Raw genomic sequence first — 23,646 nt, 5'->3', positions numbered from 1 at the left:
GTTTAATATTTAGCAGTCAAGTAAGAAAGTAGGATCCAGCACAGTAGACTGAGAAGTGGTGCCTGTGGATATTTTATTTCTCAGGATGCAAGACAGGAGAACAATTTAGGTGATAATGAAAATTACTCATTGGCTAAAACAATGTAGAGATCAAGAAGAGTTTCAGTAAACTTTTTGATTTGGAATTCATATTGGAATAGTCGAGGTGAAAATGCTAGTGGAGGTTTCTAGGGAACAAGGAAATGTAAGATAATGAAGAAATATTCCTGCCACTCAAAATTAATAGAAAGTATAGATCAAAAAGTAAAAAAAAAGAAATTAATATATGCCTAAAATCAAAGCAGACATAATGAAACAAGGATGCACAAAGTTGAAAAGAATCTAATATAAATTCTATAAGAAATGCGGTAATTGAAATAGAAAAACTCAGTAGAAAGAATAAAATTAAACAGGATTCAGCTAAAGAAAGATTGATTTATAAGACAGTTGTGAAGAAATTAATCAAAATGCCACACAAAGAAGTAAAGCACAGGAAATACAAAAAGAAACATGAAGTGAATGAGAAGTTTCAACACAGATATAAAAGGAGTTTCTAAAAGAGATACTAGAGAAAATTGACAAAACATAATATTTAATAACATAACAACTGAAAAATTCCCAGCATTGTAGAAAGACAAAGGTGCTCATATTGAGAAGGCACATCAGGCCCAGAGAAAAACAAAAAAGAAGCAAAACTACATGTAGACATAGCATAGAAAAATTAAAAGCAAAATATCCAAGATAGTAAAATGTATGAGAAAGATCCAACCTTATCTACAAAGGATCAACTACTAAATGTATAGTTGATTCTCATCAGCAACAATAATGACAAAGGAAATAATAGAATGAAAATAAAATAATGACATTTCCAGATATACAAAGACCAAAAAAAGTTTACTACCCACACACTTTCCCTGAAAGAACTACGAGAGACTATCTTTAGTAAGAGAAAATGAAACCCTGCAGGGAGAAGAGAAAAGAAATAAATTCGTTATAGGCAAAGAAATAATAAAACATATTGGTATATCTCATAAATATCAAAGATTTACATGACTAATTTCAAGATGAGACTAGAATGCAAAATAAAAATAAGGAAAAATGGAAAAGTCCAGCAAGAGCTTCTAGAAGGCCCTATGCAATGTCCATCCTAGTAATATTTAGGTCAACTTACTGGAAATTTGAAGTCAGATGAGACTCCCTGCTCATTTTTCTGCTACATAATTTTTATGCAATTTTTGTTTCTAATTTTCCCTTTACATTGGATTTTCTGTGGCTATTAATAATTTTCTGGAAATTACTGTCATCTTCCTTTTCTGGTTTTGGCTTTGCTTTATAAAAAGGACTTAATAAGTAGCTTTCATAGTTCCTTAAAATGTCTCATTACAGATTCGTTTAAAAGGAGGTTTAAAATAAATATCTACTTCTAATGGAGAAACCAGTGAGAAATGAAGACATCAGAGCTCTAATACCATAAGAGAAATAAAATTCAATTTAACAAATAAAACTCAATTTAATAGTTTTTCAGGGCCATATATAAATATTGTTTATTGCATATCTGTTTCTGTGAATCTTTTTTAAAGTTGTATTTTGTTTTTCATTGACACATAACTACATATTTAAGGATACAATGTGATATTTTGATGCATGTGTGCATTGAGTAATGATCAAATCAGGGTAATTATCACATCTATCACCTCAAACGCTTATCATTTCTTTATGGTAAGAATATTCAAATTTCTCAGCATTGTAGTATATTTTAACATCAGATAGTGTGTTACCTCCAGTTTTTTTCTTTAAGCTCAGGATTGCTTTGGCTATTTGGAGCCTTTTGGTTGCACAAAGATTTGAAATTTTATTTCAATTTTTATAGAGAATGTCATTAGTATTTTTTATAGAGATTGCATTGTATTTGTAGATCACGTTGGGTATTATGGATATTGATATGGTTTGGCTGTATTTCCACTCAATTTCATCTTGAATTGTAGTTCCCATAATTGCCAGATATCTGGGAGGGATCGGTGGTAGGTAATTTAATCATGGGGGCAGTTACCGTCATGCTATTCTCATGATAGTGTGTGAGTTCTCAAGAGATCTGATGGTTTTACAAGGGGCTTTCCCCCCTTTTGCTCAGCACTTCTCTGCTGCCACCATGTGAAGAAGGACGTGTTTAATTCCCCTTCTGCCATGATTGTAAGTTTCCTGAGGCCTCCCCAACGATGTGGAACTGTGAGTCAATTAAACCTCTTTCCTTTATAAATTATTCTGTCTCAAGCAGTGCTTGATAGCAGTGTGAGAAGACACTAATACAGATAGTTTAACAATATTAATTCTTCCAACCCACGATGACAGAGTATCTTTCCATTTATTAGTGTCCTCTTCAATTTTCCTTCATAATTATTTTGTAGTTTTCATTACAGAAATCTATCATGTTTTTGTTTAAATTTATTTCTAGATTTTTTTGTAGTTATTGTAAATGGGCTTGCTTTTGTCATATCTTTTTCAGATAGTTTGCTGTTGCACATAGAAATGTTACTAATTTTTTTGTTGATTTTGTGTACTCCATCTTTACTGAATTTATTAGTTCTAACGGTTTTTCAGTGGGGTCTGTAGTTTTCTCTATGTAAGATCATATCATCTGTACAAAGAGACAAATTGTCTTCCTCCTTTCCAATTTGGATGTGATTTATTTCCTTTTGCTGCCTAATTGCTCTGGCTAGGACTTCTAGCACTATGTTGAACAGAAACAGTAAAGATAGGCATCTTTGTCTTAGTCCAGATTTTAGAGGAAAAACTTTCAGCTTTTCCCTATTTAGTATGATGTTTGTAGGTTTCTTATATATGGCTCTTATTGTGTTGTGATATGTTTCTTCTATACTAATTGTTCAGGGTTTTTACTATAAAGTGATTGTGAATTTTATTGAATGCTTTTCCCATGGCTAATGAGATAATCATTTAAGTTTTGTCTTTCATTCTGTTAACGTGATATATAACATTTACTGAATTGCCTATGTTAAATCATCCTTGCATCCCTGGGATAAATCTCACTTGATGATGGTGAACGACCTTTTTGATGTGCTGTTGGATTTGGTTTGCTAGTATTTTCTTGAGAGTTTCTGCATCTATGTTCATCAGGAATGGTGGTTTATAGTGTTGGTTGTTTTTGTTGTTGTGTCTTTGTCTGTTTTTGGTATCAGGGTAGTGCTGTTCTCATAGGATGAGTTAGCAAGAACTCTATCCTCTTCAAGTTTTAGGAATAGTTTGAGAAACATTGGTATTAGCTCTTTTTTACATGTTTGGTAGAATTCAGCAGTGAAGCCTACTTCTGAGCTTTTCTTTGATGTGCAACTGTTGTAGGATCCTGTAATTTCTTCATTTTAATTCTTTTATCTCTTTCTCTTCTGACTGTATTTCCAAATAGACTGTCTCCAAGCTTACTAATTCTTTCTTCTGTTTGATCAATTCTGCTGCTGATGCTCTCCACTGTGTCTTTTATTTCCTTCATTATATTTTTCAGCTTCAGGATTTCTGTTTGATTTTTTTAAAATTTCAATCTCTCCATAAAATTTCTCTGATAAATTTCTCAATTGTTTCTCTATATTTTTTGAAGTTTGAGGAGCATCCTTAAAGCAGCTATTTTTGAATTCTTTATGTGAGAGATTACACATCCTTAACACTTTAAGGTCAGTGTCTGGTGTCTTATTTTCTCTGTTTGATAAGGTAACATTTCCCTGAATATTACTGATGATAATGGACATGTGAAAATGTCTGCACTTTGAAAGACTGGATATTTGTTCCAGTCTTCACAGTCTGGCTTTATTGTGCCTGTCATTTTTCAGAGGGTCTTCCAGAGATCTAAAAAGACTAATTGTGTTCCCTGAGCCTGTGATCACTGAATTTGTCTTAGCACTAGAGGACCCTCTCAGTCCAGGTTTGCTGTGAATCTCACAATGGCTCCAAGGCTGGCATGGCTCTCTGTACTAGAAGGACATGGAGAAGACTTAAGGAGGATCCCTAGGCTGTTGATGAAAGCTGAACAGGAACCTGAGACTAAAATATTTTCTAATGGCCCACACAGGTGTGCTTCCCAGAAAGTCTCTGCACAAGTGGACTGGGCCCTCTCAGGACCTGCTGTGTGACAGCAGCTGATGAACCTGTCTCACTGGCCCACGTGAGTGTGCAATTCCCAGCAGGTCTTTGCATAGAGTACAGTTCCCCAAAAGAAGTAAGGGGAGCTGGAACTGAGACTGGTGTACCTCAACATCTGTTGTGAAATGGAGGTTAGCAAACTCATCATGGAGGCTTAAAGTCCCAGGCTGAGAGAATATGGGCAAGTCTCCTTCTGCATCCTTGTACAAGTAGTTCTCATATGGAACTTCAGTTGAGGGAGGCTGGTGCCAAGCCAAAGAGCAACTTTCAGGTTCATTGTGAAGACCACTGTCATTGAGCAGACAAGTCTCTTCACTGAGGCAGTAGTCTGTGTGGTTCCTCTTGGATGCCTGTGAAAGGTTTTGGCACAGGTTTAAGGTCAAACAAGGATCTAGCCAAGCCCTTTGGGAAATGAGGTTATTCCTAGGCTTGAACCTGGGAGCATAATCAGCGGATCAGCTACATGGGTGCTGGACTATACTCTCAAAATAATCCTCCTGAGTCTTGGGCTCCACTGGGGCTCTCTAGCCTCCTACCTGAATCCTGAGACTCCTGCAGATAGACTTTTGTCTGTGGATCGGTGCAGGATTCTTGTTGTGGACAGAGATAGGAGGGTTACTTTTTTGTTTGTTTGTTTGTTTTTGAGATGGAGTCTCATTCTGTCCCCAGGCTGGAGTGCAGTGGCACAATCTCAGCTCACTGCAATCTCTGCCTCCAGGTTTGAGCAATTCCCCTGCCTCAGCCTCCCGAGTAGCTGGAACCACAGGCACGTACCACCACACCTGGCTAATTCTTTTGTATTTTAGTAGTGATGGGGTTTCACCATATCGGCTAGCATGGTCTCAACCTTGTGATCTGCCTGCCTCAGCCTCCCAAAGTATTGGGATTATAGGCATGAGCCACTGTGCCCAACATCTCACTGACATTACTCTTGTTTCTGTGAATCTAGATTGCTAGCTTGATAACACTGAGTTTTATATGTGTGATTACTGCTTGCAAATCTGAAATTGCAGAATTTTCCCCAAACTATGTTTATGTAAATAGCTAAATGCAACTTTAAATAGTACTGCAACATGAATGTCTATCCCCAAAGGGACCAAATAATAAGCAATGCTAATACTAAATAACTAAAATTTTTGCCTTCTGTATATGTACCACATAGGCATTTTTTCAATATAACTTTGATAGTCTGTTTGAATATGAACTGTGTCTCAATGCTATGTCCTCAAGAGACATGTGGGAGTCTTTGCACTCTGCAGTCACAGCTGCTTCTCAACCTCCTGACATTGGTTAGCAGATATGTGACATAAAACACAATAGTTAAAACAATATAAGTGATCAAAAATTTCATTAAAAAAGTCAGTCATCATAACAAGATATTATTTTTTAAAAATATTAGTAGTTAATAAATATTTGCAGCAAAGAAAAGATTAGTGGAAAATTTTAATGAGGCTGTGGGATACTGATTTGGAGCTGTATTGTAATAGTCCTTTCGATATGAACAAAGTGTGCAAATAAAAATATATTAGCGAGTTCTGTTCCAAGACAGCCGAATAGGAACAGCACCGGTCTGCAGCTCCCAGCATGATCAATGCAGAAGAAGGGTGATTTCTGCATTTCCAACTGAGGTACCTGGTTCATCTCACTGGGACTGGTTGGACAGTGGGTGCAGCCCATGGAGGGCCAGCCAAAGCAGGGCGGGGCATCACCTCACCCAGGAAGTGCAACTGGTCAGGGGATTTCCCTTTCCTAGCCAAGGGAAGCTGTGACAGACTGTATCTGGAAAAACAGGACACTGCCACCCAAATACTGTGCTTTTCCCAAGGTCTTAGCAACCAGCAGAAAAGGAGATTCTCTCCCGTGCATGGCTCAGGGGGTCCCACACCCATGGAGCCTTGCTCACTGCTAGCACAGCAGTATGAGATCCAACTGCAAGGCTGCAGCCTGGCAGGGGGAGGGGCATCCACCACTGCTGAGGCTTGAGTTGGTAAACAAAGTGGCCAGGAAGCAAGGCCTACTCCCTCTATAGACTCCATCTCTTGGGCAGGGCATAGCTGAAGAAAAGGCAGCAGACAACTTCTGCAGACTTAAATGTCCCTGGTCTGACAGCTCTGAAGAGAGCAGTGAGTTCTCCCAGCACAGCGTTTGAGCTCTGAGAATGAACAGACTGCCTCCTCAAGTGGGTCCCTGACCCCTGTGTAGCCTAACTGGGAGACACCTCCCAGTAGGGGCTGACAGACACCTCATACAGGTAGGTGCCTGCCCCTCTGGGATAAAGTTTCCAGAGGAAGGATCAGGAAGCAATATTTGCTGTTCTGCAATATTTGCTGTTCTGCAGCCTCTGCTGGTGATACCCAGGCAAACAGGGTCTTAAAACTCCAACAGACCTAAAGCTGAGGGACCCGACTGTTAGAAGGAAAACTAGCAAACAGAAAGGAATAGCATCAACACAAACAAAAAGGACATCTACACCAAAAGCCCATCTGTAGGTCATCAAAGACCAAAGGTAGGTAAAACCACAAAGATGGGGAGAAACCAGAGCAGAAAAGCTGAAAATTCTATAAATCAGAGTACCTCTTCTCCACCAGAGGATCGCAGCTCCTCACTAGCAACAGAAAAAAGTTTGACGGAGAATCACTTTGACGACTTGACAGAAGTAGGCTTCAGAAGGTCAGTAATAACAAACTTCTCTGAGCAAAAGGAGGATGTTTGAACCCATCACAAGGGAGCTAAAAACCTTGACAAAAGGTTAGACGAATGGCTAACTAGAATAAACAGTGTAGAGAATACCTTAAATGATGTGATGGAGCTGAAAACCACGGCAGGAGAACTTCATGATGCATGCACAAGCTTCAGTAGCCGACTTGATCAAGTGGAAGAAAGGGTATCAGTGATTGAAGATCAATTAATGAAATAAAATGAGAAGAGAAGTTTAGAGAAAAAAGAGTAAAAAGAAACAAACAAAGCCTCCAAAAAATATGGGACTATGTGAAAAGACCAAATCTACGTTTGATTGGTGTACCTGAAAGTGACGGAGAGAATGGAACCAAGCTGGAAAACATTCTTCAGGATAATATCCAGGAGAACTTCCCCAACCTAGCAAGGCAGGCCAACATTCAAATTCAGGAAATACAGAGAACACCACAAATATACTCCTCGAGAAGAGCAACCCCAAGACACATAATTGTCAGATTCATCAAGGTTGAAATGAAGGAAAAAATGTTAAGGGCATCCAGAGAGAAAGGTCAGGTAACCCACAAAGGGAAGCCCATTAGGCTAACAGTGGATCTCTCATCAGAAACCTTACAAGCCAGAAGAGAGTGGGGGCCAATATTGAACATTCTTAAAGAATTTTCAACCCAGAATTTCATATCCAGCCAAACTAAGTTTCATAAAAGAAGAAGAAATAAAATCCCTTACAGACAAGCAAATGCTGAGAGATTTTGTCACCGCCAGGCCTGCCTTACAAGAGCTCCTGAAGGAAGCACTAAACATGGAAAGGAACAACCAGTACCAGCCACTGCAAAAACATGCCAAATTATAAAGATCATCAATGATACGTGGAAATTGCATCAATTAATGGGCAAAATAACCAGCTAACATCATAATGACAGTATCAAATTCACACATAGCAATATTAACCTTAAATGTAAATAGGCCAATGCCCCAATTAAAAGAGACAGACTGGCAAATTAGATAAAGAATCAAGACCCATCAGTGTGAGGCCTTCGGGAGACCCATCTCATGAGCGGAGACACACATGGGCTCAAAACAAAGGGATGGAGGAAGATCTACCGAGCAAATGGAAAGAAAAAAAAAAAAAAAAAAAAAAGCAGGGGTTGCAATACTAGTCTCTGATAAAAGACTTTAAACCAACAAAGATCAAAAGATACCATCACATAATGGTAAAGAAGCCATTACATAATGGTAAAGGGATCAACTCAACAAGAAGAGCTAACTATCCTAAATATACAAGCACCCAATACAGGAGCACGCAGATTCATAAAGCAAGTCCTTAGAGACCTACAAAGACACTTAGACTCCCACATAATAATAATGGGAGACTTTAACACCCCACTGTCGATACTAGACAGATCAACCAGACAGAAGGTTAACAAGGATATCCAGGACATGAACTCACCTCTGCACCAAGCAGACCTAATAGACATCTATAGAACTCTCTACCCCAAATCAACAGAATATACATACCTCTCAGCACCACATCGCACTTATTCTAAAATTGACCACATAATTGGAAGCACTCCTCAACAAATGTAAAAGAACAGAAATCACAACAAACTGTCTTTCAGACCACAGTGCAATCAAATTAGAATTCAGGATTAAGAAACTCACTAAAAATCGCACAACTACATGGAGATTGAACAACCTGCTCTTGAATTGTCCCTGTTTGCAGATGACATGATTGTATATTTAGAAAACCCCATCGTCTCAGCCCAAAATCTCCTTAAGCTGATAAGCAACTTCAGCAAAGTCTCAGGATACAAAATCATTGTGCAAAAATCACAAGCATTCCTATACACCAATAACAGACAAACAGAGCCAAATCATGAGTAAACTTCCATTCACAATAGTCATAAAGATAATAAAATACCTAGGAATCCAACTTACAAGGGATGTGAAGGACCTCTTCAAGGAGAACTACAAACCACTGCTCAATGAAATAAAAGAGGACACAAACAAATGGAAGAACATTCCATGCTCATGGATAGGAAGAATCAATATTGTGAAAATGACCATACTGCCCAAGGTAATTTATGGATTCAATGCCATCCCCATCAAGGTACCAATGACTTTCTTTACAGAATTGGAAAAAACTACTTTAAAGTTCAGGAACCATAAAAGAGCCTGCATTGCCAAGACAATCCTAAACAAAAAGAACAAAGCTGGAGGGATCACACTACCTGACTTCAAACTATACTACAAGGCTACAGTAACCAAAACAGCATGGTACTGGTACCAAAACAGAGATATAGACCAGTGAAACAGAACAGAGGCCTCAGAAATAACAACACACATCTACAACCTCTGATCTTTGACAACTCTGACAAAAATAAGAAATGGGGAAAGGAGTCCCTATTTAATAAATGGTGCTTGGAAAACTGGCTAGCTGTATGATGAAACCTGAACTGGGTCCCTTCCTCACACCTTATACAAAAATTAATTCAAGATGGAATAAAGACTTAAATGTTAGACCTAAAACCATAAAAACCCTAGAGGAAAACCTAGGGAGTACCATTCAGGACATAGGCATGGGCAAGGACTTCATGACTAAAACACTAAAAGCAATGGCAACAAAAGCCAAAATAGACAAACAGGATCTAATTAAACTAAAGAGCTTCTGCACAGCAAAAGAAACTACCATCAGAGTGAACAGGCAACCTACAGAATGGGAGAAAATTTTTACAATCTACTCATCTGACAAAGGGCTAATATCCAGAATCTACAAAGAAACAAATTACAAGAAAAAAATCAAACAACCCCATCGAAAAGTGAGCAAAGGATATGAACAGACACTTCTCAAAAGAAGACACTCATACAGCCAACAGACACATGAAAAAATGCTTATCATCACTAGTCATCAGAGAAATGCAAATCAAAACCACAATGAGATACCATCCCATGCCAGTTAGAATGACAATCATTAAAAAGGAAACAACAGATGCTGGAGAGGATGTGGAGAAATAGGAACACCCTTACACCGTTGGTCAGAGTGTAAATTAGTTCAACCATTTGGGATAACAGTGTGGCGATTCCTCAAGGATCTAGAACTAGAAATAACATTTGACCCAGCAATTCCATTACTGGGTATATACCTAAAGTATTATAAATCATGCTACTATAAAGACGTATGTACACATATGTTAATTGCAGCACTATTCACAATAGCAAAAACTTGGAACCAACCCAAATGTCCATCAATAATAGACCGGATTAAGAAAATGTGGCACATATACACCATGGAATACTATGTAACCATAAAATAGGATGATTTCATGTCCTTTGCAGGGACATGGATGAAGCTAGAAACCATCATTCTGAGCAAACTATCACAAGGACAGAAAATCAAACACTGCATGTTCTCACTCATAGGTGGGAAATGAACAACTTGGACACAGGGCAGGGAACATCACACACTGGGGCCTGCCAGGGGGTGGGGGTATGGGGGAGGGATAGCATTAGGAGAAATACCTAATGTAAATGACAAGCTGGTGGATGCAGGAAACCAACATGGCACATGTTTACCTATGTGACAAACCTGCACATTGTGCACATGTACCCTAGACCTTGAAGTATAATAATAAAAGAAAATATTAGCTACTTTGACATTGGACACCTAAATCTCATATCTGTTATCTCGCCCTTTGAAATATGGGTAATTAATGTATGTCTCTCTTTATTGGTGATTCAATACATCTAATTTGCTTATTTCCATATTTATTAAGTTTAATATTTAGAATGTAAAATGCTGTGTCTTTTGCAGTTATAATATTGCTTGCCAAAACAAAATGCCTGATTTATAAAGTATTATTCATTTCAGTTCCCATTTAATTTTTGTAGGGCATATGAAGCTATAAGCCACTTAATGGACTTCTAACATAAAACTATATTCTGTTTCATAATGGGTCCATAGTACTGAAATGTTTCCATACCCTGCTAGAAATAAAATATTCCTTGGTATCTAGAACTAATCTATAATACTTTCCAACTAATTGGCTCACTACAGAAAATTAGATGGAATATTTCTTACAAAAACCAATCTATTAAAATGTAATTTTGGTTGAGCCCATCATTAAAATGCCCAAACCTGACAATGACACAATCACAATTTCAATTGGAGCAATCAACATTCCCTTAGTAGACATAATTTTTAGTGAGCATTTTTCCTCTTTCTAAAAGAATGATACTAGCATGATGGTAACAGAATTCTGACTATGCTATCATTGTGAAGTTAGATGTAAGTAATCCATCAGATATCTTTTATAGCTAATTGGAAAAGAAGTGGAATTTGGAATTAAGATTCTCACTCTACTGGGAACTTCCAGACAACCAAAATGCTAGATAGACTTAAATCATAGAGTTTAAATGAACTTAAGAGGTCATCTATTTAGTCAAATCTCTTTCATCTGAGAATAGACTTAAATCATCCTTCCTTAATTACTATCTGAACCCTTTTAAACACATCCTCAATTAACTTGGCAACTGTCTTAATCCGTTTTCTGTTGCTATGACAGAAAACCACAAACTGGATAACTTTAAAGAAAATAAATTTATTTCTCACAGTTCTGGAGGCTGGGAAGTCCCAGAGCATGGCACCACCACTTTATGAGGACCTTTGTGCTGTGTCATCCCATATCAGAGGGTGAGAGGACAAAAGAGCAAGAGAGCAAAAGGATAGAACTTGCAGCTTCAACTTCTTTAAAAGACAACCCATTCAGCGGGGAGGGCACTACCCTCAAGACCTAAACATCTCCTATAAGGCTCCACCTCCAAACACTGTTGCATTGGGGATTGAGTTTGCAACACACAAACTTGGAGGAATACATTCAAACCATAGAAAACACAAAGGACTCTCCAACACTCTTCATTGTTGGTGAAATCATCCTTACATGTGAATGAATACCTCCAGTGGCAGATAAACATTTTTGTTTTGTCATCAGTTTATATGAAGAAGGACATATTTGAAACTTTTTCATGAGTAATTAAAAAGCTGTCAAATCAAGATTGTTCTGTTCTAAATTGGAGAAAATTTGTTTAACTGCTTTTTCTTCTCCAGGTTTTCTTACAGAAAAATTACAGAGCGATTATAGTTATTTTAATGATTTTGCATTAAAATTTTATGCAGTCTATAGCCCACCTATTTTTTTGAAGCCCAAATTGGACAAAAGGATCTTAAAAATGTGTTTGAGTAAAGTTGACTACAGTAGAATTCCTTGTCACTCCTGCCGTGACTTGGGGTGGGGGGTGTGTGTGTGTGAATTTTAAAATTCTGCAACCCTGTATATCTATGGACTTTTCCTATTGTTTACAACTAATTTCTAAAGTTGTTCTTCTCACCCCATTAACTTACCATTTTAGCTTGGAAATTTGTTTAATAAAAATGAATTTGTATATATGAAGCATTAAAAACAATTTACTGGGAGAACTGAACTTACCCTGGGATCAAAAATGGCATCATTGATAGAATGCATGTGACCATAAAGTGACTGTTCACATATACCCTAGGAAGACAAAGCAGAAATAAAGTCAAATAAATTTCATTTGGAATGTAAAAAGGAATTCAAAAATGCTTTTATTTAAGTTTTAAAGTAATTTTAGCCCCTCTCCCCAGAATTAATACATTCTCACCATAGAAAATATTAGCTTTTGCTATCAACTACTATTCAGAATCATACAGAACTAGAGTGGGGAGCACACTATAGTACTGGTATCTACACTGAAATTCTACTGTTGTTGCTTTTACTCCATTGAGCTGGTAGTAAACTCTCACTAAGTGGCTTTATTTCTCAATTAGCATAGCTTTCAAGCCCTGAGGCCAAGGACTATTAATAAATCCCTTATTAGAAAGCTGTTGTTTTCAGCACAGCATATCTACTGCTGCTGGGGGTAGACGGTGGGGGCTCTCTTTTTCTTTTTAAATTATAGAATCACATTTTAGCTCTTGAATTTTCACAGTTCAGCATTAACATCATTACATGTACAAAAATTTATAAAATATGTACAGTGGCATTTTTAAATATAGAATAAGCATTTGTTTTGTGAAAAACAAACATACATCTATTCATTCAATTTAACTTATCCAAATAATAGCTAAAATTAAAATTAATTACAAAAACATCCAAGCTTCAGTTTAAATGTTTCCATGAAAGATGGACCTATAACACATTATAATAGGGATCTAAGTATCTAAATGTGGGGCCTTTCATTTTGAACACCAATGTTCAAAGGGCGTTCTTTACTCTTGTAGGGAAATAACCCAAATTCTGTAGGAGAACAAGGGAAAGTCATAGGTGGATTATTGCTTGGAGAGTCTTGCTACATGTTTGGAAATTCAGATTTCATTCAACGACTTGTTCATTCAACAAATATTTTTGAGCAATTAATATTTGTCAGCACAATTCTAGGTGCTTAGGATATGTCAACAAATAGACAAAGAACCTTATTCTCACGGACCTTATATTCTAGTGGGGGAGATGGGCATTTTGTTATAAAGGCATAAAATGTACTAGAAGATAGTAAGTCTGAAAAGAAAATGTCAGTCAAGGTTAGTAACACTAGGAACTTTGGGATTTGGGAACTAAGGGAAATCACATTATCAAGTAGAGTTACCCAGTTTGACCTCACTCAGAAGATGAGGTTTGAATAAAGAATGAAAGTATAGTAAGGGAGTTAGCCAAGCAGACATCTGGAGGAAAAGTGTTCCAGGTAGAAAGAAAAACTAGAGCAAACATCCCCAAGTAGATGTTTGCCTCACACATTTCTGGAACAACAAGAAAGCCAGTGTGGCTGGAGAGAAGTCAGTCAGAAGAGTAGATTCACTGAAAAGTCTTTGCTCTCATTCACTACCTTGTATTTACTTAACCTTAAATCTTTGAAGGCTGGGAGAGATTACAGAAAAGACTGCAAAATGAGCTATAAAAGATCATCATGATGCCCCTCACTGTTATTGGCCATTCATGGAGTATTTCTGAACCAAGCAAAGTTGGAAAGACTTTATCACTAAGCTCTACTTTGTCCTCATTATCACCATTATACTTAGCAAGTTAACTTCCAAATATCAATTTAAAGAATCAATTCATGCTACGAATCTTTGTTCACAGAGTGTAAAATTTCCCCACATAAATTTAAATTTCACAAAAATAAATTGGAACACTTTGATACTCTCTCAGTATTCCAACCACCCTTGTTATTATGGTTTAGTATCTTGATGCTATTATAACTTTAAACCAGTTATGCTAAGAACTTCAAATCATCCCAATTCCCAAAATAGAAATAAATTACTCACAAAGCCAAAAAGGCAAAGCACAAGATGTCATCGTTTTTTATATTATCTTAGTAACATTTTGGTTAATTTTGAGAGCTAATATACAGTGATGTAATATTAATACTTGTATACTGAGTGCTAATATTTTTACAAAGATATAAATTAGCAAAATTGTCTTAAAATATTTTTTGTATTAATAAAAGTTTTGCATTTGGTCCTTTTCTAACTTGAGAATCTCTAAACTATTTGATTAATTGGTAAGGAAAAATGTAGTAGGTTTTTTTTTTTTCAAATTCTGAATGCCAAGTTTTAATTCAAAGTAGAATCTCGATGGCACTCTTGAAAAGCCCTGGAAATATGGGGTTATAAAGAAAATGCTGACGGACCACATTTGTGCTACTGTAACAAAACCTGACTCGAAGATAAATGTTTCATGAATTAAAAAATCTTAAAAAAGCTTAAAAAAGCTTTTCTACACAGCTTTGTTCCCAAGATAAAAACGAATCTCTTTTTGTGGTACAGGGAATAGGAGGGGTACTAATATTCTAGTCTGCAAACAGCCTTAATCAAAAGCAATACTCAAACTGGGACATTAAAATTTGGAATCTCTTCTTTGATGAATTCTTGTCAGAAATGTTTTCTTTCAAAAGGAGAAAAAATAAAAAAGAAAGGAATTTACAAAAAAAAAAAATCATGTGACCCAATATGCATTGTTCCAACATTTGATGCTCTCAGACAGAGAAGCTGTGTGTAGTAATGATCTCTATCACTGGCCCTGGGGGTAGAAATGGCTGACTTAATTATTGGATCTGCCACCTAATAGCTGTGTGACCTTAAACAAATTGCTTCACTGTACTGGGCTTCAGTTGCCTGATATGTACAATAAGATAATGGCATTTAACCTATAGCTTCATTAGGAGAATTAACTGAGATAATAATGCACAAGAAATGTTGGTATGTTGCCTAGCACAGAGTAAGGGCTTGAAAAATATTGGCTCTTAATATTTGTCATATACTACTGAAATGCTGAATATTTTCCAGTTGACATCTCTGCCCTTACTTCTCCACTGCACTCCAACTTTGAATGTCTATTTGCCTTCTTAAAGTGCTCTTGGGGACATGGGTGCTGTTTTTTCTGTTGCCCTCAGATTCATTCTCCACATGTCTCTGCCCTGCCCTATGCCAGGCTCTCTACTAACTACATTGCCTAGGTTCTTAGGACCTCTGGGTCTGGTTGGGTTCCACCAGACAGAAGCACCTGTAGGATATGGACAAGCAGAAAGAGAGAGAGAATGGATAAACTGCCACTTCTGCTACCTCCTGTTCAGCTGTGATATGTCAGTGGCCCTATTCTCTACCAAATTCCACAGCTCCTGTATCCTTTCTCATGGCCACTTGCACACTGCATCCAATAATGCTTTCCTTCCCCTCCCCTTTCAGACCTAGTGGTACTGGGCAGTGATGATTTCCAATTGTTGGGAGTCCCTGGCTGCTGTGATAGCTCCCTTAATGGCACCCATACCTCTGTAAACATTAAACTTGAGCTTACTCTGTGAGTCCCCTCTTTCTTGCTGGTGACCTGTCTGATGCAGCATGTCAGACATAATAAGCAAAAGAAGACTTGTTGATTTACGACTTCCCAACTGTCTATTTTGATCCTCATGAAATCTTTATACATATAAATGGCATCACCAGCTGCTTAATCAAACAAATTTACAAGAAAAAAACAAACAACCCCATCAAAAAGTGGGCAAAGGATATGAACAGACATTTCTCAAAAGAAGACATTCATACAGCCAACAGACACATGAAAAAATGCTCATCATCACTGGCCATCAGAGAAATGCAAATGAAAACCACAATGAGATACCATCTCACACCAGTTAGAATGGCGATCATTAAAAAGTCAGGAAACAACAGGTGCTGGAGAGGCTGTGGAGAAATAGGAACACTTTTACACTGTTGGTGGGATTGTAAACTAGTTCAACCATTATGGAAAACAGTATGGCGATTCCTCAAGGATCTAGAACTAGATGTACCATATGACCCAGCCATCCCATTACTGGGTATATACCCAAAGGATTATAAATTATGCTGCTATAAAGACACATGCACTCGTATGTTTATTGCAGCACTATTCACAATAGCAAAGACTTGGAATCAACCCATATGTCCATCAGTGACAGATTGGATTAAGAAAATGTGGCACATATACACCATGGAATACTATGCAGCCATCAAAAAGGATGAGTTTGTGTCCTTTGTAGGGACATGGATGCAGCTGGAAACCATCATTCTTAGCAATCTATCACAAGAACAGAAAACCAAACACCGCATGTTCTCACTCATAGGTGGGAACTGAACAATGAGATCACTTGGACTCAGGAAGGGGAACATCACACACAGGGGCCTGTCATGGGGAGGGGGGAGGGGGGAGGGATTGCATTGGGAGTTATACCTGATGTAAATGACAAGTTGATGGGTGCAGCACACCAACATGGCACAAGTATACATATGTAACAAACCTGCACGTTATGCACATGTACCCTACAACTTAAAGTATAATAATAATAAATAAATTAAAAAAAAAAAAGAAAAATGTCCAGTATTCCTACTTTGTAATTTTAAATATCATAGTCATTAAACATTATAAAACATTTTTTTCTGTAAAAAAAAAATAATAATAAATAAAAAAAAAAAACAAACAAAGGCAACCAAAAACCTGGGAATCAGAATACCTCTCTTTCTTTCCCCACTCGAGCCCCAACCCTTATCTACTACAACAAGTCTTTCTACAAAATATAGCCCTACTCTGCTCAGCTTCGTCCCTTGCCACTATCACCACTCTGGGGGCGGGCTATCATCCTACAGACCCTGACTGTGGCAGGAGCCTCCCTCTTCCATACCACCCCACTCTCAGTCATCCCTTTCACTGCCACTAGAGCAACCAACAAAAGCTGAATCAGACCATGTCATGCTCCTGCATACAGCTAACCAAGAAATTATCATTGCACTAAAAAAATTACAAACTCTTTGCCTATGTCCTAATGCCCTATATTGTTTGGCTCTTGTCTCTGTATCTGACCTCATCCTTCACCACTCTTCCTTCTCTTTCACTGTGTTCCTCAAATAGTTTCATATTTCTTCATGGTCAGGGCTTTCTTATTATTTATTTATTTATTATTATTATTATACTTTAAGTTCTAGGGTACATGTGCATAACGTGCAGGTTTGTTACATATGTATACTTGTGCCATGTTGCTGTGCTGCACCCATCAACTCGTCAGCACCCATCAACTCGTCATTTACATCAGGTATAACTCCCAATGCAATCCCTCCCCCCCGCCTCCCCATGATAGGCCCCGGTGGGTGATGTTCCCCTTCCCGAGTCCAAGTTATCTCATTGTTCAGTTCTCACCTATGAGTGAGAACATGCGGTATTTGGTTTTCTGTTCCTGTGATAGTTTGCTAAGAATGATGGTTTCCAGCTGCATCCATGTCCCTACAAAGGACACAAACTCATCCTTTTTGATGGCTGCATAGTATTCCATGGTGTATATGTGCCACATTTGCTTAATCCAGTCTGTCACTGATGGACATTTGGGTTGATTCCAAGTCTTTGCTATTGTGAATAGTGCCGCAATAAACATACGTGTGCATGTGTCTTTATAGCAGCATGATTTATAATCCTTTGGGTATATACCCAGTAATGGGATGGCTGGGTCATATGGTACATCTAGTTTTAGATCCTGGAGGAATCGCCATACTGTTTTCCATAATGGTTGAACTAGTTTACAATCCCACCAACAGTGTAAAAGTGTTCCTATTTCTCCACAGCCTCTCCAGCACCTGTTGTTTCCTGACTTTTTAATGATCGCCATTCTAACTGGTGTGAGATGGTATCTCATTGTGGTTTTGATTTGCCTTTCTCTGATGGCCAGTGATGATGAGCATTTTTTCATGTGTCTGTTGGCTGTATGAATGTCTTCTTTTGAGAAATGTCTGTTCATATCCTTTGCCCACTTTTTGATGGGGTTGTTTGTTTTTTCTTGTAAATTTGTTTGAGTTCTTTGTATGTTCTGGATATTAGCCCTTTGTCAGATGAGTAGATTGCAAAAATTTTCTCCCATTCTGTAGGTTGCCTGTTCACTCTGATGGTAGTTTCCTTTGCTGTGCAGAAGCTCTTTAGTTTAATTAGATCCCATTTCTCAATTTTGGCTTTTGCTGCTGTTGCTTTTGGTGTTTTAGACATGAAGTCTTTGCCCATGCCTATGTCCTGAATGGTACTACCTAGGGTTTCTTCTAGGATTTTTATGGTATCAGGTCTAACATTTAAGTCTCTAATCCATCTTGAATTAATTTTCGTATAAGGAGTAAGGAAAGGATCCAGTTTCAGCTTTCTACTTATGGCTAGCCAATTTTCCCAGCACCATTTATTAAATAGGGAATCCTTTCCCCATTTCTTGTTTTTCTCAGGTTTGTCAAAGATCAGATGGCTGTAGATGTGTGGTATTATTTCTGAGGACTCTGTTCTGTTCCATTGGTCTATATCTCTGTTTTGGTATCAGTACCATGCTGTTTTGGTTACTGTAGCCTTGTAGTATAGTTTGAAGTCAGGTAGCGTGATGCCTCCAGCTTTGTTCTTTTGCCTTAGGATTGTCTTGGCAATGCGGGCTCTTTTTTGGTTCCATATGAACTTTAAAGCAGTTTTTTCCAATTCTGTGAAGAAACTCTTTGGCAGCTTGATGGGGACGGCATTGAATCTATAAATAACCTTGGGCAGTATGGCCATTTTCACAATATTGATTCTTCCTATCCATGAGCATGGTATGTTCTTCCATTTGTTTGTGTCCCCTTTTATTTCACTGAGCAGTGGTTTGTAGTCCTCCTTGAAGAGGTCCTTTACATCCCTTGTAAGTTGCATTCCTAGATATTTTATTCTCTTTGAAGCGATTGGGAATGGAAGTTCATTCATGATTTGGCTCTCTGTTTGTCTGTTACTGGTGTATAAGAATGCTTGTGATTTTTGCACATTAATTATGTGTCCTGAGACTTTGCTGAAGTTGCTTATCAGCTTAAGGAGATTTTGGGCTGAGACAATGGGGTTTTCTAAATATACAATCATGTCATCTGCAAACAGGGACAATTTGACTTCTTTTCCTAACTGAATACCCTTGATTTCTTTCTCTTGCCTGATTGCTCTAGCCAGAACTTCCAACACTAGGTTGAATAGGAGTGGTGAGAGAGGGCATCCCTGTCTTGTGCCAGTTTTCAAAGGGAATTTTTCCTGTTTTTGCCCATTCAGTATGATATTGGCTGTGGGTTTGTCATAAATAGCTCTTATTATTTTGAGGTACGTTCCCTCAATACCGAATTTATTGAGCGTTTTTAGCATGAAGGGCTGTTGAATTTTGTCAAAAGCCTTTTCTGCATCTATTGAGATAATCATGTGGTTCTTGTCTTTGGTTCTGTTTATATGCTGGATTATGTTTATTGATTTGCGAATGTTGAACCAGCCTTGCATCCCAGGGATGAAGCCCACTTGATCATGGTGGATAAGCTTTTTGATGTGCTGCTGAATCCAGTTTTCCAGTATTTTATTGAGGATTTTTGCATCGATGTTCATCAGGGATATTGGTCTAATATTCTCTTTTTTTGTTGTGTCCCTGCCAGGCTTTGGTATCAGGATGATGTTGGCCTCATAAAATGAGTTAGGGAGGATTCCCTCTTTTTCTATTGATTGGAATAATTTCAGAAGGAATGGTACCAACTCCTCCTTGTACCTCTGGTAGAATTCAGCTGTGAATCCATCTGGTCCTGGACTTTTTTTGGTTGGTAGGCTATTAATTATTGCCTCAATTTCAGAGCCTGCTATTGGTCTATTCAGGGATTCAACTTCTTCCTGGTTTAGTCTTGGAAGAGTGTAAGTGTCCAGGAAATTATCCATTTCTTCTAGATTTTCTAGTTTATTTGCGTAGAGGTGTTTATAGTATTCTCTGATGGTAGTTTGTATTTCTGTGGGGTCAGTGGTGATATCCCCTTTATCATTTTTTATTGCGTCTATTTGATTCTTCTCTCTTTTCTTCTTTATTAGTCTTGCTAGCGGTCTGTCAATTTTGTTGATCTTTTCAAAAAAACCAACTCCTGGATTCATTAATTTTTTGGAGGGTTTTTTGTGTCTCTATCTCCTTCAGTTCTGCTCTGATCTTAGTTATTTCTTGCCTTCTTCTAGCTTTCGAATGTGTTTGCTCTTGCTTCTCTAGTTCTTTTAATTGTGATGTTAGAGTGTCAATTTTAGATCTTTCCTGCTTTCTCTTGTGGGCATTTAGTGCTATAAATTTCCCTCTACACACTGCTTTAAATGTGTCCCAGAGATTCTGGTATGTTGTATCTTTGTTCTCATTGGTTTCAAAGAACATCTTTATTTCTGCCTTCATTTCGTTATGTACCCAGTAGTCAGTCAGGAGCAGGTTGTTCAGTTTCCATGTGGTTGAGCGGTTTTGATTGAGTTTCTTAGTCCTGAGTTCTAGTTTGATTGCACTGTGGTCTGAGAGACAGTTTGTTATAATTTCTGTTCTTGTACATTTGCTGAGGAGTGCTTTACTTCCAATTATGTGGTCAATTTTGGAATAAGTGCGATGTGGTGCTGAGAAGAATGTATATTCTTTTGATTTGGGGTGGAGAGTTCTATAGATGTCTATTAGGTCTGCTTGCTGCAGAGATGAGTTCAATTCCTGGATATCCTTGTTAACTTTCTGTCTCGTTGATCTGTCTAATGTTGATAGTGGAGTGTTGAAGTCTCCCATTATTATTGTATGGGAGTCTAAGTCTCTTTGTAAGTCTCTAAGGACTTGCTTTATGAATCTGGGTGCTCCTGTATTGGGTGCATATATATTTAGGATAGTTAGCTCTTCCTGTTGAATTGATCCCTTTACCATTATGTAATGGCCTTCTTTGTCTCTTTTGATCTTTGATGGTTTAAAGTCTATTTTATCAGAGACTAGTATTGCAACCCCTGCTTTTTTTTGTTCCCCATTTGCTTGGTAAATCTTCCTCCATCCCTTTATTTTCAGCCTATGTATGTCTCTGCATGTGAGATAGGTCTCCTGAATACAGCAGACTGATGGGTCTTGACTCTATCCAGTTTGCCAGTCTGTGTCTTTTAATTGGACCATTTAGTCCATTTACATTTAAGGTTAATATTGTTATGTGTGAACTTGATCCTGCCATTATGATATTAACTAGTTATTTTGCTCGTTAGTTGAGGCAGTTTCTTCCTAGCCTCGATGGTCTTTACATTTTGGCATGTTTTTGCAATGGCTGGTACCGGTTGTTCCTTTCCATGTTCAGTGCTTCCTTCAGGGTCTCTTGTAAGGCAGGCCTAGTGGTGACAAAATCTCTAAGCATTTGCTTATCTGTAAAGGATTTTCTTTCTCCTTCACTTATGAAACCTAGTTTGGCTGGATATGAAATACTGGGTTTAAAATTCTTTTCTTTAAGAATGTTGAATATTGGCCCCCACTCTCTTCTGGCTTGTAGAGTTTCTGCTGAGAGATCTGCTGTTAGTCTGATGGGCTTCCCTTTGTGGGTAACCCGATGGTCAGGGCTTTCTAAGCAGAGTTTTGGCACTGGATTTAAAGAATGACTGAGTAGCAACCCTAAAGATAGAGACCCTTGGAGAGATACAGGGACATCTCACCCTGAGGCATTCCTTCACATCCAAGGGTTGCAAGCCCAGTTGCTTTCCTTCATTTTGGGAAGATTTGTTTAGATTTCAGAGCAAAGGTTTCTTTACTGTTCTCTCTCTCTCTCTCTGTTTCCCTCTCTCCCTCCAACCCCCACTCCCCAGAGGGAAGAAGGAAAATTGAATTTTGTGGTTTGTGGTTTCCTTTCTAGTGGTCCATAACCCCTTTCCTCCTGGACCCACAAGGTATACCCGGTTCTCACCCAGCCGTGCTGCCCCCCACATAAGGAATTGAGGAATAGAAAATAAACAGTCTTCTCTGTGAGTAAATGGTTTGATATCTCATCCAGAAACCTCCTTTGTACTGTCAGGATAACTAAGTACAGATAGATACAAGAACATACAGGTGTAACACTGGCCTTCCTGTTTGCTAATGGCCCGGAATGCTCCCACCTTTGTGCTTTCTGTTTCCTCTCTTGCAGATGTTCTCATCTAGATATACACATGTCCTTATCCTTCCCATGCTGCTTTCAATTCAAACACAACCTTTTTCATGCTGTCTGAGATCTAATTTCCTGACCTCTCTCTTACAACCAGTGATTAGAGGAGCAGAAACTGTTTCATGAAACACTTTTATTTTTCCTCTTGGGCACACAGCCAGACTAGAGGTCAGGTGTGGCCATGTGACTGAGTTCTGCTCAGTGAAATGCAGGTGCCATAAGTAGTTAGGCAGGAGCTGGGCAGGAGAAGCCTCTCCCATCACCCACTAGAAATGTTGAGTGATGGTTCCGTGATATTGCCTCTCTAAAAATGATATTTAACCTATTAGCCAGAGAGAGAGACAATCTCCTGATGGTCCACACTTGTTAACATTAAAGTGCTCATTGAATGCAGGCCCCAGGGAGAAGTAGCTTCTTGGGCATGTGTGTTAAGAGACAAAATGGTGAAGTATGACATTCTGGGGGCACACACCACTGGAGAAAGGAAAAAGCCTCAGACGGGCATGCATATACCTCCCTAAACACACTGCATGCCTGTGCTCAATTCCAAAGGGTAAGGAAAGCACTGCGCATGCGGGAAGCCCACCCTACGAGAAGAATCATGGGAAAGAGGTAAGCCGATAAAGTCCTAGCATCAAGGTTAAAGTCCTCCCTTTTTTGCTCTCTTTTCTTCCTTGATCCTTCAGGAAGCCGCCTGGGTCTCTTCCAAACGAATTTTCCTTTCTTTCCTGTTCTAAAGCCTTTTAAAATAAAATCCTAATCCTGCTCCGGAACTTGCCTCAGTCTCTTTTTCTGCTTTATGCCCCTCAGTCGAATTCTTTCTTCTGAGGAGGCAAAGGCTGAAGTTGCTCCAGACACCTACGGATTCGCCGTTGGTACCTTAGGGTAACTTGGATCTCTTCCATTGCTAACACAGGCAGTTGTGAAGTAAGTCCAACACAGGCCTGGCCCTTAAAAAATATCCCCCATAATCTGCCAGACTCCTTATTTTCCCTTCTTCGCCGGCTGTATGCAGAAGGGCTCTAGATGATGAGGCAGCATAAATAAACTGGAAGGAACCTGGGTTTCTCAACCACCACAAGGAGAAAAGCCGACATTCGGGACCTTACAATTGGGTAGTCCATGAATGAGAACTGAGCTTCCACTGTGTCACATCCTTGATATTTCAGGGTTCAACTATATTCCCAGATGCCAATACTTGACAAATGGGTCACCCCATTTTGTTTCCTTCATATCAGTCCTTGTTAACAAAATTATTTCATGAATTTTTCTCC

General features: G+C 38.4%; 1 protein-coding gene across 5 annotated transcripts in view; it reads right to left on the bottom strand.

The window, feature by feature from the left end:
• Positions 1–23,646, bottom strand: part of SPAG16 (sperm associated antigen 16) — a 1,158,987-nt gene that overhangs the window by 295,177 nt on the left and 840,164 nt on the right. For 4 of the 5 annotated variants that reach the window (XM_001082826.5, XM_077956652.1, XM_028831079.2 and 1 more), the window contains one exon: positions 12,360–12,425. The exons of the other annotated variant lie outside the window; for it this stretch is intronic. In XM_001082826.5, the coding sequence (XP_001082826.3) occupies positions 12,360–12,425 (66 nt within the window). The remainder of the gene's footprint in view (positions 1–12,359; positions 12,426–23,646) is intronic. 5 annotated transcript variants of the gene reach the window in all.

The sequence above is a fragment of the Macaca mulatta genome, chromosome 12 (assembly GCF_049350105.2).
Source record: "Macaca mulatta isolate MMU2019108-1 chromosome 12, T2T-MMU8v2.0, whole genome shotgun sequence".
In the NCBI taxonomy this organism is placed as follows: Eukaryota; Metazoa; Chordata; class Mammalia; order Primates; family Cercopithecidae; genus Macaca; species Macaca mulatta.
The sequence above is the reverse complement of the archived record's forward strand: the minus strand, read 5'-3'. Positions and strand labels throughout refer to the sequence as shown.